At 40.5% G+C, this 16,034-nt stretch overlaps 2 protein-coding genes across 3 annotated transcripts in view; one reads left to right on the top strand and one right to left on the bottom strand.

Moving 5' to 3' along the window:
- The window catches only part of ANKMY2 (ankyrin repeat and MYND domain containing 2), a 33,214-nt gene extending 24,088 nt beyond the window's left edge, over positions 1-9,126 (bottom strand). The window contains exons 1-2 of the mRNA XM_006191634.3: positions 8,846-9,126; positions 1,946-2,010 (exon numbers count right to left, since the gene is read on the bottom strand). Of these exons, the coding sequence (XP_006191696.2) occupies positions 1,946-2,010; positions 8,846-8,912 (132 nt within the window). The 5' untranslated portion in view covers positions 8,913-9,126. The remainder of the gene's footprint in view (positions 1-1,945; positions 2,011-8,845) is intronic.
- Positions 9,127-9,466: 340 nt separating this feature from the next.
- Positions 9,467-16,034, top strand: part of BZW2 (basic leucine zipper and W2 domains 2) — a 51,123-nt gene continuing 44,555 nt past the window's right edge. Inside the window, exon 1 of one of the 2 annotated variants that reach the window (XM_032483898.1) lies at positions 9,467-9,622. Coding sequence is in view for 1 of the 2 variants with exons in the window: in XM_032483897.1 (XP_032339788.1) it covers positions 9,502-9,638 (137 nt within the window). In the remaining variant the exon portion in view is untranslated. Of the gene's footprint in view, positions 9,639-16,034 lie in introns of both variants that reach the window. The other variant, XM_032483897.1, reaches the window with a different exon arrangement.

Raw genomic sequence — 16,034 nt, 5'->3', positions numbered from 1 at the left:
TTGGGTTGTTTCTACCTTTAGCTATTATGAATAATGTGCCTCTAAACATTCATGTTTAAGTTTTAGTGTTGATACATGTTTTTTTTTTTTAGGTATATACCTAGGATTGCTAAATCATATAGTAGCTCTAAGTTTAATCATTTGAGGGACTGCCAACCTGTTTTAAAGAGCAGCTGCACCATTTAACATTCCCATCAGTGATGTATGAGGGTTCCAATTTCTCCACATCCTCACCAATGCTTGTTATCATCTATCTTTTTTATTACAGCCATCCTACTAGGTGTAAAGTGGCATTGGGAGTTTTTTTTAAATTGTGGTTTTGATTTGCATTTCCCTGGCAGCTAATTTTGAGCATTTTTTTCACTTGCATATTAGTCACTTGTATCTCATCCTTGGAGCAATGTCTATTCAGATTCTTTGCCCATTTTTAATAGGATTATTTGTCTTTTTTTACTATTGAGTTGTAGGAGTTCTTAATATGTTCTAGCTACAAGTTCCTTACCAGACATGATTTATAAAACCACTCTGTGGGTTATCTTTTTACTTCCTGGATGGTTTGCCTTGAAGTATCAAAGGTTTTAATTTTAATTTTTTCTTTTGTTACTTGTGCTTGATGGCTTTTTAAAATGTTTATTTCCATTTTATTTTTCTTAGTTCATTTCTTATATCTTCTGAGTATACTTTACTCTTTTTTTCTAATTTCATGAGTTGAAACCTAAGAATATTACAGAAATTGAAAGCACAATATTAACTGCTACAAAATTTCCTGAATATCACTTTGGCCACATAACAGAGCTTTTGATAAACAGTAGCTTTTGATAAATGTTGTGTTTTCAGTTGTAAATAGTAGGCAATTCCTACTTCCATTTTTTTCTTTTACTCAAGAACAATTTAGAATTAAAAAAAAACATTCAGGTTATAGGTTTTATTTTTTGGATTTTTTGGTTTATTTTCAGTGTTATGTTGCATTTGGTGAGCTTGTTTAAAATTAGCTAAAAATTTCCTGTATAAAATAGTATAATACACAGACCAAGTGTTATCAATGTTACACATATAAAGGAGATGTACTGTTTTTTTTCTGTCTTATATACAGTGCCTACACTGTAGGTTATCCAAATTTTCTGTCCCCTAAATATTTTTTCAACTTAATTTGTTGGTTTCTAAAAGGTGCTATTGTGGTCTTACAGATTTCTCCTTTGAATTCTACCTTTTTATTTATGAACCTCAAAGCTTATAAGCTTATTAGTGAAGGCTTAAGGCTGGTATGTTCTTGGTGGATTATTGATTTAATCTATAAGAAAGAGTCTCCATCTTGTTTTTTCTTTGCTTTAAACTTTATATTTGATATTAATTTTGCTACCCATATATAGGTAAAGGGTTAACAACACCTCCTTTTCTGCATGAGAAACTGAAATTCAGCTAACTTTCTAGTACTAGAACTGTCCTGTATAAGGGGTAGCTACTAGCCACACATGGCCAGTGGTAGCCATACTGCACAGCTCAGAAGAGAAATTACCATCATCTCAGAAAGTCATTTTGGATAACAATTGATCTAGAAAGTTGAGTTTACGTTCAGTTATCCTTCCCTAGAAGTAGAATTGCTGTATCAAAGGTATGCCCACTTAAAAATGACAAATATTCTAAAATTCTCTCCAGAATGTGATGCCAATTTACATCTAACCCACTAGCATATAAAAAGTCCTATGTTTCCCACACTTCATAAGAAATGATATAGTTTGGTTTAACTGTCACTTACTTGACTACTAATGAAATTAAATGTGTTTTTACATGTTTATTTGTCTTTTGTAACCTGTCTGCTGACATTTGGTTTAGAGATTAGTATAACTTGAGCACAAATGCTAGAAAGCAATTCTTATTATTAGATTTTATATATTATCAATCCTTGTAGGAAATAAAACATTTGATGAAATATTTAAAATTTTACCTCATCCAGGCAGTTGACATGAACATTCTTGCTGGCTAATAGTGTCCCAGCTTCTTGGACAGTACCTTAAGAAAAAAAGAAAGAAAGAAAATGCAAAGTAAGGTTATTTATCTCTAGAATAGAAAAAAAAAATCTAACATCAAGGAAACAAACTTTAAACTTTAAACTTTATCTGTAAAGCTAAGATGATTTGGGTTAGATTGTTAAGATATAAGGCAGCGATCACATATTATTTATTCCACAAAGTAGTTATCCAGAAGAATAGATTCATAGAGACTGAAGTAGTTCCATCTTGCTTTTACTTCCACTGACCTTAGAGTATATTAAATTGGCCACATTTTCCTTTTGGCAGTAATACAATAACCACAAAGCACAAGACTTTTAATAGTGAAGCAAATCGTAAAGGGCATCTAGTCCAATCCACCATCTAAAGCTTAAACTGCAATCAATGTAAAAACTGGAGTTCAAAAATACAGTCAGTATTTATATACCTTGTCAACACTAGGCCCTGTGAATTGATGGCATGCTTATAATAGAATTCTCAGTTTGGAAATGCTGAGGTAAATACATCTTTAAAGCCTAGAACTATAAAAAAAAGTGCCTTGTGGTTTGTATTCAGGCTCTCATACTGAAATCATCTGATGTAAACCTGCAGGTCAGTCTCTGTAATTGGGCCACAACCATCAGGTTTTCCAGCCTTCTGGAAGGCATACTGACAGAAGCAAGTAGTTGCCGGAGAGAATGTAGCTATTATCATCATTAATAGAGCCAGCCACACACTTTGCCAAATAATTTCTGGTTTCACAGGGAAGGGGACAATGAAATTGCCAAGTTCTTAGGGAGAAAGGATGAGATAAGCCTCTTCTCTTTAAAGGATATCAAATAATAGATGCATCCCCCAACTAGGAGTTACTGCTTTTCTTTAAATTCAGAATTACAGTTCAAGAAGGTGCTAAACTCTGCTCACCTTCCAGAGCTAAGGGTGGAATGCATGAATCGAGTGTAGCTTGCTGCTTTCTACCCAACCTGCTTCTTAGGCATCTGAGTGCCCATCACCAACAGAGTGGGAGAGACAAAAGAATGCCTCCTAGACTAAAGGAGAAATAGCTCAGCTGGGGAAATGTCAAGTGAGTGATCTGCCAGCCCCTGGATTATGACAGCAGCTATTTTGAAAACAGTCCATTTGCCTGATTCCGTACTTCATCTGAGGGCAGATGGTATCACTGGCTGAATGGCTACAGAATGAGAGGGGAAAGCCTTCAAGCATGCAGACAAGTTCTACATGGAAGCACATCCATTCCTGGGGCTTCTCATTAAAGACTCTCAAAATCTTTAGAAAGGAATTACAGCAGAACAAACTCCTGCATCCCAGTTTCCCTTGAGGAAGATGCTTCAGTGGAATCCCTTTATTTACTGAGGAATAACTGAAGTTACTTTCCGCCTGACCAGTAAAGGGAGGAAACCGTAGGGACTGTGATCATGCCAGAGCCTACAACATGTTAGCGGAAGGAGGGGGATTACAATCGTAAACATTTGGCTCATATTAGAGAATAAGCCAATAATTCTACAAAATGCTTAGCCTGATGGCTAACAATATATGTTAAATCTGTCCAGTCAGGGGGCAGTTAAAAAAAAAACAGGTGAGGCATTGACTCACATACTACAAACTACCAGTGAGTCTTCTGAAATGCAGGGACCAGGATAAGAAAATTTTTTTGAAATAGTTTGGGCTTCTAGAGAAAGAAAACAGATTCTGGAAAATAGATGAGCAACATATCCCAAGAGGAAAAGCTTGCAATGATTTCTAATTGGGTGTTCCTAATTTAGTGATATTAGTAGGAAACTACGGAAGGTCTAGAATAGCATGGAAATGTGAAACACAGGCTCACACAGAGGGATTTTTATTTTTTGTCATTCCTTACTGTGCATAGTAGACTTTCAAACAGTATTTTGCAATTAAACTTAAAAGATTAATTGCTTTACTCTAGGAAAGAAATGTGTTAAATCTGATTTAACAAACTCTTAAGATGAGTGAGGGGATGCAGTACTATAAAGGGGATGTGAAGTGAGCCAACATTTATCTTCACTGAAGGCAAAAATTAATAGAACTACAATTGATGAAAATAACATTTAGTGATTTGTCTCCCTTGTGAGAATTTCTCAAGTTGCTCAACCAGAGAAGAAAATAACCAGCTTGCCTCATTAGGGTGGCCCTGATGACTTATGTGAATGGACCAGCATTTTAGCAAAGAAGAGATGATGTTAAGAGTGATATTCTCATTGTTACTGTCCCTTCTTTTATCCACACCATAGCCCCTTTCAGAACCACTATAAAATTGAGTAAGTCCTATAAAACCCTCAGTTTTCTTATCTATGAGGCAGATTATAATAACATCCATCCTATAGGCTTCTTGGGACTAAGGGCTTGTCCTGGTGCCAGGCACAGATTACCACCTCAGTGCATATTAGATGATCCTGTTATTCATGGATTCATAATTGGGACCATTGGTCTCTACTGAAGACAAGGAAATGTAGCCAAAAGAAACAAAATGGGATAAACAAGCAAACATGACCATTCTGTTTCCAGTAATTCATCAGATAGTCATGAAATTTGGGTATCTATGGGTTTCAGTCATTTAGTGGGATTTCCTAACATAGGGTGTTTTAAGGACTTTATATCTAAGTATTTTAAAAACTATCTGACTTATTAGTTGCTGTAATGTTTATGGATAAGTGATACCCTATATAAAATTATCCAAGTGTCTGAATTTTAAAATAATATATGGCTACAGATTTAATCATAAATAGTTATAAATGATTTTAAAAGTGGAGACTTTTAATTACAACATGTATTTTGAAATAGTGAGTCTGTTTAAGTGTAAAGTTTCTAAAATTCTCATATCTATTTTTAGACTTTGTAACAAGATGGCTTTAAATTAGATTATGAATCGCTGCATAAAAATTAGAGTATCTAAGAGACCTGTTGCTTTGTAAATGACAACAATGAAGCCCATAGAAGTTGCAAAACCTGCCCAGTCATATAGTTAATGGTAACTACATTTTTGGAGTTAAATTTTTCCTTGAACTCAATGCTGTAATCGATTATAAGCAGACCTGAATCTTTCTACATGCCAAAGATGTTAGAAAGAACATTATCATCTACAGAGGATATTAGAACAGGACCTTTTAGTAGTCCAAAATTGCAAACAACTTAAATGCCCATCAGTGTAACCAGATAAGCAAATAGCAGTATACCCACACATAAGAAATAAAAGAAGAAAATAAGAAACAAACTACTGGTACAGTATGGATGAACTTCAAAATCATGATGCTGAGTGAAAGAAGTCATGCCCCCCACAAAAGGAATATTTACTGTATAATTTCATTTATATAGAATTCTAGAACAGAGAAATCTAATCAATGGTGACAGAAACCTATCAGTGGGTGCCTGGAGACAGGGGTGGAGGGAGTGACAGATTACAAATGGACATGAAGAACCTTTTGAGGGTGAACTATTTAATATCCGGATTGTAGTGATGGTTTTATGGATGTATACTTAGGTCACAACTGATTTTTTTAAGGTGTACACTTTAAATATGCATCACTTATCAGACTTTAATTTTATTCCAATAAAATTGGTAGAATAAACTTTACTGTCCAAGCCTGTTTCACAGCTCCTTTTACACAAGTAATGAAAAAAAAAAAAAAACAGTAAGTACATTACTTTCCTGTTAAGTCAGCAACAGTGATCTCAGTGATTTCAAGTATTAAATAAGATAAGTAATGAAGGACCTTCTGGTTTATATCCTTAAAGAAGGTTTAGTTTATTTAAAAATAGTGCTTCCTCAGTGTTTAATGAAAAAGATATCAGGACTTAAAAGAAAGGGTAGATCTACAAGTAATATAAGCCAGTTAAAAGTGCTTCAGTGATTACATCTCTCTTCCGAAATGTTGTCAAATGAATGCTGTCATTGACTGTGATTTAAATGGATTTGTGGGAAACAGCTTTTCAGTTTCATCTGGAACGTCTTCTTGGCATTCTAACAAATAAACAATCTGTAGAATATCTAGCATGTGAATCCACTTAGAAGAAGAAATTATTCTAAAAGTGTCCAGTAGCATGTGGTATTCTCTGGACTGTTAAGATCCACTTATAATCTGCTTAACTTCTGGAGAGCAGTGACTGGCAGAAAAGAGACACTCAAAATTTTGCTGAGTTTATTTCAGATTGGCCAAGATGACAGGTCACACTTGGCTGAAAATTTATTGTTAGTTCCAGGTACTAGTACTGACTAATCCAGTCCTTCTCAAAATTGAGAAATGAACCAAAGGGGGAAAAAAATTTAAGAACTCTACCCACCGCCTTAAAAAAATGCTTCTTATGAGTACAAATATAAATTTTGTTTATGAGCTTTCTTCAGGTATAAACCAAAAATTATTTTACATATTAAATGCACACAAAACTACAACATCAATAACATTTGCAGTTTAACTTGACAGATGATAATGTTTTGCTAAAATTAAATTGCCCCTCAAAGTGAGTATGATGTGGTATGGATGCTATGGTGCTGGTTTCATTTTTTTCATTTTTGTTTTGTTTTGTTTAGTTTGTTTTCAAGGCCAACAGTATTTCTAGTAATAATGGCCATATGGTATCTTTGCTGGACCACTCATACCTGTGTTCCACTGGGCAAGTTACTTAACTTCTTAGTTCCTCCATTTCATGTCTATAGGAACTGCCATATTTGCAAAAACAGCCAACAGAAATAATATCTTAAACACTTAACATACACTAGCTCATTTTATTTTCGTATCAATGTTGTGAGGTGGGTACCATTTTTCAGGTAGACAACCTGAAGCTCAGAAACAGTAATTTGCCCAAGGTGACATAACATCACCAGCAAATGACTGAAGTAGGACTCTAAATCAGACCTGCAAGGTTAACCACCATCCTATGCTATCGCTCATAATGCTGGAGCTTAAAAATAATTCCTGGCTCATCAAGATTAAATGCATCAATACATGCAAAGTGTTAAGACTTATGCCAGACTCATAACAACATTCAGTAAAGGATGGCTATGGTTGATATTTTCTCTTATCTCCCACTACTTTTCTTTAAGAGTATGGTGATGTCCCACAGCCCTTCACCTGACAAGAACGTATCACATATTAAGTCTATCTCACGTCTTTTCTCATCAGCTGGACTGATTAAATTGGTGAAACACAGTGTCTATGCAACTTGATACACAATTTGGGCCCAGAAAAATCACAGCACTAACCAGGCTAGATTCCTATTGATTCCTTTATTTAATCTTTAAAAATAAAAACTGGTGGACACCTAAGAATATAACCACAGACTCCTCCACTCCACCTGCCCCTTTCAGAGAAGGGACACACTTTATAAGACTGCTCACTTGTTTACACTTTTGAGAGAAAGTGATAGCTCTGGACAGCTTAAAAACAGAATTTGCATGCATGGTGGATTGTAAGTTGATCCTTTGTCTCCTTTTTTGCCCAGCACGGTACCTGGCACAGAGCTGAGACTCACATGGTTGCTGAGTTGAATCCCAGAGCCACCAAAGGCATGGAGAAATTAACCAGAGACAGGCAGAACAAAGACTGCAGTGCCAAACAGGTCAGTGAAAACCGTGCAGAACAAACAATTTACACCAACTCCAAGTCCCACAGTTCTAGGCAAAGAACTCTTTATCATGACAAATACACTGCTGTGACTGATTTAAAACTGTTGAGTCAGATGAGGTCAGCACCTGTTGAGTTTAAATTCGCTTTTTCTCTCCTTTACGTATAGACTTTTCTTGTCAGTATGAAGGATAACTTTGCCTTACTCTCTGGGGGTCCGGATCTGAGCCTGACTACTCAGAAATAAAGAACACTGGAAACTGGGAAGCCTCTATGTTGCTCTCGGCATTTGGAGGGCAAGCTCATGCTTGAGCTTAAAACAACTGCATTAACAATGCCCGTAATTCCCACGCTCATCTCCATCGCGTGGTGACGGTGCAGAAGCCACGTTGTCACGCTGTTGTCACCTGCCAGGTAACGGGACCTTAGTAGGGAACCCTTCTGGGACGTCCGCTCGGGGACTGAGGGGGAAACATGGCTTCTGGCTCGTCCCTGGGGCCACCCTACGACCTGGAGCGGCGGAAGTGGGACTTCAGTTGGGGAAATGGAAGGGGAAGCGCGGAAGAGCGCGATTCAAAAGATCGAACCCCTGCGAAGTGCGCCTAGCTGTGTGGACGCCTCCGCAAGCTCTCGGCTTTTCTGAGAGTTCTTGGTCAGCCGGGGGCTTCTGAAAGGAAGCCAGGACGGCCCTGAACGCAGAACCCTCAATGCAGCAAAGTACAGACCTAGTTCTGTGCCCTTATAAAGAACCCTTCTCCTTAGGAGCTCTCTCCACCCCCCAAGCGGGGGCGGGGACAGCCAGGAGGGCTCCAGATCTTTCGGCTTCCGGAAGTCGAAACGGCCCTTTAGACACCCGTCTAAGAATTTGAAACTCTCAGGCCACTATCGTCAAGACAGACTGTACTCAAGATCACCTTCGGATGGTTGAAGGATGAACATCCTGAGGCCCACAGCCCGGCTCGCTCAGTATCATCTGAGGTGGTGCCTGGAAATGTGCACCCTTCCAAAAGCTGATTTAGTAGACGAACGTCTGCAGCCTCCGCTCCTGTCCCAACAGAGCCCCTCCCTCCCCACCTCTCCGCCCCCCGCAAACGACCCCAGACCAAAGGGAGAAGCGCTGTTTCCCAGTCAGAGTGCCAACCTCGCAGAATCGCCAGCAAGGGTCAGCCGGGCCTGGGGCGCCGCCCGAGCTCCGCCACGCCCCCCCTTCCCCTCTCGGGCCAGGCTGGCAGCGCCCCCGCCGCAGCCCAGCACCCACACCTTTTGCGATGACTTCCAGAAGCTCCTTTTCTTCCTGGCTCAGCTCGCCTTTCTTTATGTGAACCATAGCTCCCGCCAGCTTGAAGCTATTCTGTTTCTTTGGAAGTATTAAAAAGAAACGATGTGTCCGTATTAGGAACGCCAACCACAATGTTAGGCAACTTGAGACCAGGACACTGAGTAGCCAACCGCGGAAGCTTTCGAATTCTCGCCTCCCTCCCGCGGGCTGGCGAGCAGCAGGCGAGCTCGGGCGAGCCGAGCAGGCGGTCTGTGCAGGCCGAGCGGTAGTCTCCGCCCCCTGCGCATCATTGGCCCGACTGGGAGGAGGAGCTGCAAAAGACGGCAGCGAGACGCTCCCATTGGAGCGGCCTGGGAAGGAACAACCAAGTGGAGAAAATCTGAGTGGGGGGTGGTTAAATGCCTCTTACATGTTTTCCACCGTCTCCTTTCCGGTTCAGATATTTAGGGGCACTGAATTATTATATTTTGGGTCTGGAAGTTCCGTGTTCGGCAGTTCCTGCTTAGGGAGTGCAGAAGTCCCTGGGTCTCGCTATACACCCCCTTTCATTTCCCCAGGAATGGAGCGGCCCAGGCTGGGGGCGGGCCGAGAGGCGGGGCGGCGTGGGAGGCGGAGCTGCGCCGAGCTCCGTGTGTCGATGTCAATGTGTCTGTCCTTCACTCCTCCATTGTCTGCCGCCACCGCTGCCGCCGCTGCCACCGCTGCTGCCGGAATCGCCGCAGTCCCGTCTCGCGCGTCGCCGCTACCTCCTCGGACAGGTGAGAAGCAACTCAGGTAGGGAAGAGGGGAGCCGAGAAGCCTTCGACAACCCGGGCCAGAGCCCTACCGGGCGCTTCCCCCCGACCCGAGCGTGCCCGGGAGGAAGCATGTGCCTGCTGGGGCGGCTTCCTGCCTCTCGGTGGGGAAGACTCCCCTCCACCCCGTTACCCTCACACATAGTGCTTATCAGTGCCCCGGAGTGGAGACCCGCCACTCGCCACATTTGGCCGCCCCGGGAGACCGAGAGCGAGCAGGAGCCGGCCACGCGGTGGGAAGTGGCGGTGCACATCGGCTCATGCGTGGCACCGCCAGATGCAGCTCCCGGGGAAGCCAGGGTTGAGGCTTTGGACGTGAGGTGGAGAGGAGAACTCCCCATTGAGAGCGAGGTGAAGGCATGATGAGAGTTGTCTCGGGAGAAGGTAGTTCTCTTCCCACCCCCCAACCCCGCCAAATCACACACACTACTTGTCATCTCCTCTGGCCTCTGTAGAAGCTGTAGGAGAAAACTGGATCTGATCGCCCTGTGGTGCCTGTTAAGGATGTTTGGAATCAATTTACACTTGCATTAATACTTCGTTTAAGAGAGACCGCGGGCCGGGGTTGGGGGGCCCGGAGAGGTGGCGAGGAAGGGCCTCTTCGTTCTGCTGGAGTTCCCAGTCTCTTTGTAACTCAGATCTTGAGATTTATGGAAATAGGGAGGGGAGGGGGAGGAGCGGAGATTAAATTGATGTTGCTGTCTATATATAGCCTTAGATTAGCCACTTAATCCAACCTTCATTCAACTGTAATATGTAGCCTCAAGCTTCCACCGTAGGAAGCTAGAGGGTAAATACTAGTGGGCACCCTTCTGTGGCTCAGAAACAGGAAACTTGCTTGCTAATATGAAGTCAGTCATTCCTCCAGGGTGCCCATCCGTAACATATTTACTGCATCAATGAGAGCTTCTTTAGACGTTCCTGTTTACCTTTTACTGTTGTTTCTCTATAGACTACCAGTAGACTACTATTGATGTTTCTCCCAAGACCTTCAAAGAGAAATACTTAAATAATTATGTAGATGTTTTTGTTAATCATCCTCCCCCCCTTTCTCCCCCCAGTGCCCTATATGAAGTGAAATGTATTTTCCTCTGGTCTTACACCTTCATTCTTTGGAAGCATTCACCAACACTTTTGAAATCCTGAAAGATGATCATTATTATTTCCTGCCTTTAACAAACAAATTTCCCCAAATCCCAGCTGTTCTTGTCTAAGGCTTTATCTTTGCAGGCTGGGGCAGATTTGAGCCTGAACATCTCACATGAAAATGGTTTGAAATTACTCGTTTCAGTGTATTAACAAAGAAACTTTTGTTTGGTGATGCTTTCATAATGATGTGACTGTTCAAACAAGTAGTAAGGCTTTTGAGTGACCCATCTTTTGTAACACTTAGAATGGTGTTATTGCCACAATTACAACTGATTGAATACATCTTATCATGAAGAAGAAACCCACAAACCTATGAAAATGCTTGTAGAGTAACCTTTCCCTCACTGTGTGACTTAACATCTTACTGTGGATGTTACAGAATTGGGTACTTCATTGCCAGTATTTCCATCTCTTGTGCCAAATTGGGGCCATGGTTACTTGAAGGTCACACCTGTTTGTCTCACCAAGGTTGTCAGTTCCTCGAGGATAGCAGTTTATCTATTTTCTTGGTGCCTTATGGCTCCTGTTTGGTATTTAGTCCTCTGAGAAGAGTGACCAGTAAATCTAGAGCCAATGACTTTTAAAGTAAAAAAAAAAACTAACATCTACATGGAAGTGCAGGTAAATAATATGTTAAGTTTAAACTTCTAGAAACAGATAACGTAATGGGTAGTGTTCATCAGATGGATTACATTAATCATTTTGTACAGTGTTAATATTTAATGTAGGAGTAAGATTAGCTAGTAAGCAGAACTTAGAGTAGATCAGGGAACTTTTTTGGTACTAAAAATACATTAACATCAAAGAAGTTTTTTGATAGTAAAATAGCTTCTACTGATTGAGTATTTAGTCTGTGCCAGATATTCTACCAGATGGTTTGTATAGGATTAGTTTAATCATTGTTATAGTGACCCAGGAATTAGCCAATATTACCTCTATTTCTGAAAATCAGAGGACAAGCAAAAAGAAGTTAATTTGCCCACAGCCGTATAGGAAGTGTCAGGGCCAGAAATGGAACCTAGATCTGTCTCCAAAACCTTTTCTCTTTTCAGTATTCTCTATCTATGTGGGAGGGTGAGTGAGGGGGATATTTTATATTACTTAGCTAATAGGTAATACATTCACGTGGTTCAGCATACCAAAGGTACAGAAGACTCCTACCTCTTTCCCCAGTTTCTTCTTCATGCCTTACCACCAGTGGTGTCAATTTTTCTCATACTCTTCCTAAGAAGTTGTATGTGTTTATGGCTTATAAGTGTATTTCTACTTTTTTTTTTGTAGCAGAAATGGGAGCATACTAACACACTTCCACACTGTGCAATAGCATTTATATGATGCGTTAGTCTCTCCTCTGCTTATTTCTTCACCTTTTTAAAAATAATGATTTCTATGACGTCTGAAGTTCTTATAGGTATCCCCCTCATCTCTTTTTCTGCTGCAAACACCCTAGACCTCTCCTGGCCCGTGGCAATGGATTCATTCCTAAGTAGCCTGCTTCCCTCTCATCACCCCATCCAGCTTGTTCAAGACACCACCAGTTCAATAAACACTGAGCGCCCATCATCCGGATACCTAAGGGTGAGACTTACTTTGTAAAGACGGGACTGATTCACTGAAAACATGTCAATGGCTGTCCACCAGCCACAGAATAGAGACTCTGGTCTGGCCTTGAAGGCTCCAGCTTCTGGTCCCAGTGTTTCCAGGTGTTTCCAGTCAGCCAGCTCCTCCCACACACTCTGCTTTAAGGTCACCACACGGCTGGTTCCCTAACATGCCAGTAATTTCCAACCCTTGGTTCCTGCTTTTCTCTTCCTGGAATGACCTCCCTTCCCTCTTTACTGAATCTTTCTCTCCTTCCCAGATCTGATGAACTGCCCAACTGTCGAGATACTCATGTTACCTCTTCTCTCTAGCTTTCCTGATTCCCCCCTCCCACCCCATCCAGGGAGGAAAATACAGAGTAAACGCATTTATTCATGTCCCTCAGCAAGGATGATAAGAAAAACCCTTCCTCAGGAGTTGCTGGTACAATTGCTAACATCCTCTCATTTTCTCCTATCTTCTTATGTGCTCTGGTCCCCACCCACTACATCCCTCAATTTACAGCTTTGCTTCTTCATCCAGATCCCCATGAAAATATCCTAAAGCAGTTGCCCTTTACATGACATTCTAGTTTAGTTGTGATTAATCGACTTGATCCCCTCTCTTTCTAGATTGTAAATTAATAAGGACTAATTTACCTTTGCTTCTCAAGGTTGTAACTCAGTGTCTCACATCTAATGCAGGCGCAGTACATGCTGAGTTGAGTTCAGTTTGATCTCTAAGTTATTTTAGGTGGATTTGTTTCCCTTCTTGACTAATCCTTCCTGGCAATGGGAGGTGATGTGGCACTAAGCACACACAACCATAACCAAGGGCAGAAGGTCTTTAAATGTTTTCAGTCTCAAGCTGCCTGACATTCTGATGAATACTATCAACCAAAAAAAAAACTGTTCACATGCACATGTTTTGCAAACCATTCCTTGATTCCCCCATTAAAGCCCCCGACCTTCAGCTCGCTGCTTGAAGAGAATGCTCTTTACTTTTTATTGCAGGGGAACAGCTAATTTTTGAGTGTAGTATCTTTGAGGGTAATGTTTTTCCTTGACATTTGACTTTCTTAGGTACATTTCTTTACTGAGCAGATATTTGATGAGATTAAGGAATTTTATTTTTAGTTCTGAAAATAGTATTGTTATATTTTTAAAAGATCCCTTTTAGAGATATATACTGAAATATTTATAGAGGGAATGATATGACATCTAAGATTTGTTTCAGTATAACTTTGTGACATTGGGGATCAGGGCCTGAGTAAGACTATTAATAAGATAAAGTTGACTGTGTTATTAATGATTAAAGCCCGGCAATGAGTACGTTGACTTCATTAGACCGTTCTCTCTGCTTTTGGGTATATTTGAAATTTTCTATAATGAAACTTTTTTTTTAAAAAGTTTGAAAATATTATAGCCCGTAAGAAATTGTTGTTCTGCTTTAAACAACAACAAAAACATAAGAAAGCAGTATGAGTACAAATGCTCTCTCTCTGTACTTGGAGTTTAGCTAATGCAATTATCCATTTAATTGTCAAAAGAGTTACACTGAAATCTACAGAGGACTGTTTTGTGAACAGTCCATTTCCAAAAACTGTTCACATCACATTTTAACTTCTTCACAGAACTAAAAGGTAGGTGGCATATCTCAGTGCTTGTGTCATAGGCTAATGAATATCATACTGGCAGCCAGTCTTCATCTTTTTTGAAAACTGACAAAGTAATTTGCAGACAAGTCTGAACAAATATATTTAATTTAACTGAGAAAATCAAGATACAAATGAAGTGGAGATACTAATTTTCTTCTATGCCTCATAAACAAAGTCAGGAGGCATTTCCAAAAAAGGAGGACTTTGGTACTGTTATGAGCAGTAGCCACAGAGTTAGGATAAGTATCTCCATGCAGGAGACCTGCAAGGTCCTCCTTGTGCCTGCAAGGTCCTCCCCTGGTGTTTGCTTAACTAAACGCGTATTTTGATACCGACTTTCTGGATTCTTGAAACCTTGTAACTTGTATTTCTTGATGTTTGAGTTTCTTTTATTATGTTTTGGACTTATTAATGTTAATGTTTCCAGATGCCACCATGGAATTGTTAAAATATCATTTATGTCATGTCTTCCCAGACTTTGTTGAAAGAGTTTTCAAAGAATATTTAATTAGGCTTCAAAGCCAAGTCTTCACGATATCTAAGGACAGTGTAGCCAATCCAGGTAATGTTGAAGGACACATTAGCATATATCCAACTTCAAATCATATATTTATCTTAGCTCTGTCACTGTGGAATTTCAAACACTAGGCTGGTGCTGCTTATCTCTGAGTATAATAAAACTGTTCCAGTAATTAAAAATAGAAAGCTATTTCTGCATCAGAAGGGAAAAGGTAGCATTCGCCTTCCCAATAAATGCGTTTAAGCTAGAAAATGGGTGTATTTATCTCTGGTTATTTGGTTATCTATTGTGGGACTGTGTTAGAAAGACCCAGCGGACAAAGCAGCCTTGAAAACTACATTCATCAGCCTCTGAGTAAAATCTCTTCCTGGTCTCTTGATTGTGGAGTAAAGCAGTTCCATTAAGTAGCCTCTTCTGGCCTGGTAGGAAATGATTATGGATGGGCCCTGGGAGACAGCCAAGCGCAGCTATAGCCCTGAGAGTACGAGTGGGAAAACCAAGGCTCCAGCCTCTGCAATGAGATGCCTTTCCCAAGGCAATCCCTCTTGCTTTCACTTTCTCCATATATAAAACAGGGATGCTAACCAAACTTACAGGGTGACTTTGAGGATCTTGGAGGATACCCTGTGAACTTTAAAATGTTATATTAGAAACTAATTGTTTTCTTTACAGCCAATTCTACCTGTTATTACAGTCTAGAAATATACGAAAAGCACAATCAGAGGCCTAGTTCATAAATCATTTTAAAGTAAGATTGTATAGACAGCAGTATTTGCCCGCAGCCCCATCTTCCTACATTTTGGAAGAGAATTATTTTTAAAGACAGGCTTCCATAAAAGATACAATTCCAATAATTATATTTCAGGATTAACATTTTTTTTTTATTAATAAGATAGATCTTGGTGTGATTCATTTTCAGTGAGTCACAAAGGATAAGACATGATCTTTGTCCTCAAGAGGCTTACACTGTCCTCCTGGAGACCGGCCAGTCCCTGAAACAATAGGACTAAAGTAACCATCTTAAAGCCCTTCCCTGTCAGCCCCTGCTTTAGACCCCTTTGAGAACTTCCCTTTGCCTGTTCAGGTGGCTGTCTGGCTCTTGCATTCTTTTAGCTCTGTTCAAATTAGAGCTTTGTGTTTGTTGTTACTCCTGTCCCCACCCGCCCTGCTTCCTGCTCCTAGAATGCCCTCCTCCACCCATTTGCGCAGATCACATTTTACTCAAATCCTTCTTAGCTCAGCCCCTCCTCCACACCGCCTTCTCCAGGCCCCAGTCAGAGCAGTATAGTCACCCCTGTAGATTCCAGAATGGGTGGAGCTCAGTGGGAGGACTGGAGAAAGTGAGATATTGAACAGAGCCTGGAAGAACTGGTGAATTTGGGTAGGCGAGCCAGAAAATGGAGAACCTATCAGGGAGAACAACTCCCAAGAAAACAACTCCATAAAATATTGTAACATAAACACAAAAT

The sequence above is a fragment of the Camelus ferus genome, chromosome 7 (genome assembly GCF_009834535.1).
Source record: "Camelus ferus isolate YT-003-E chromosome 7, BCGSAC_Cfer_1.0, whole genome shotgun sequence".
Taxonomy (NCBI): domain Eukaryota; kingdom Metazoa; phylum Chordata; class Mammalia; order Artiodactyla; family Camelidae; genus Camelus; species Camelus ferus.
Note: the sequence above shows the minus strand (reverse complement) of the source record. Positions and strands in the feature narration are given on the sequence as shown.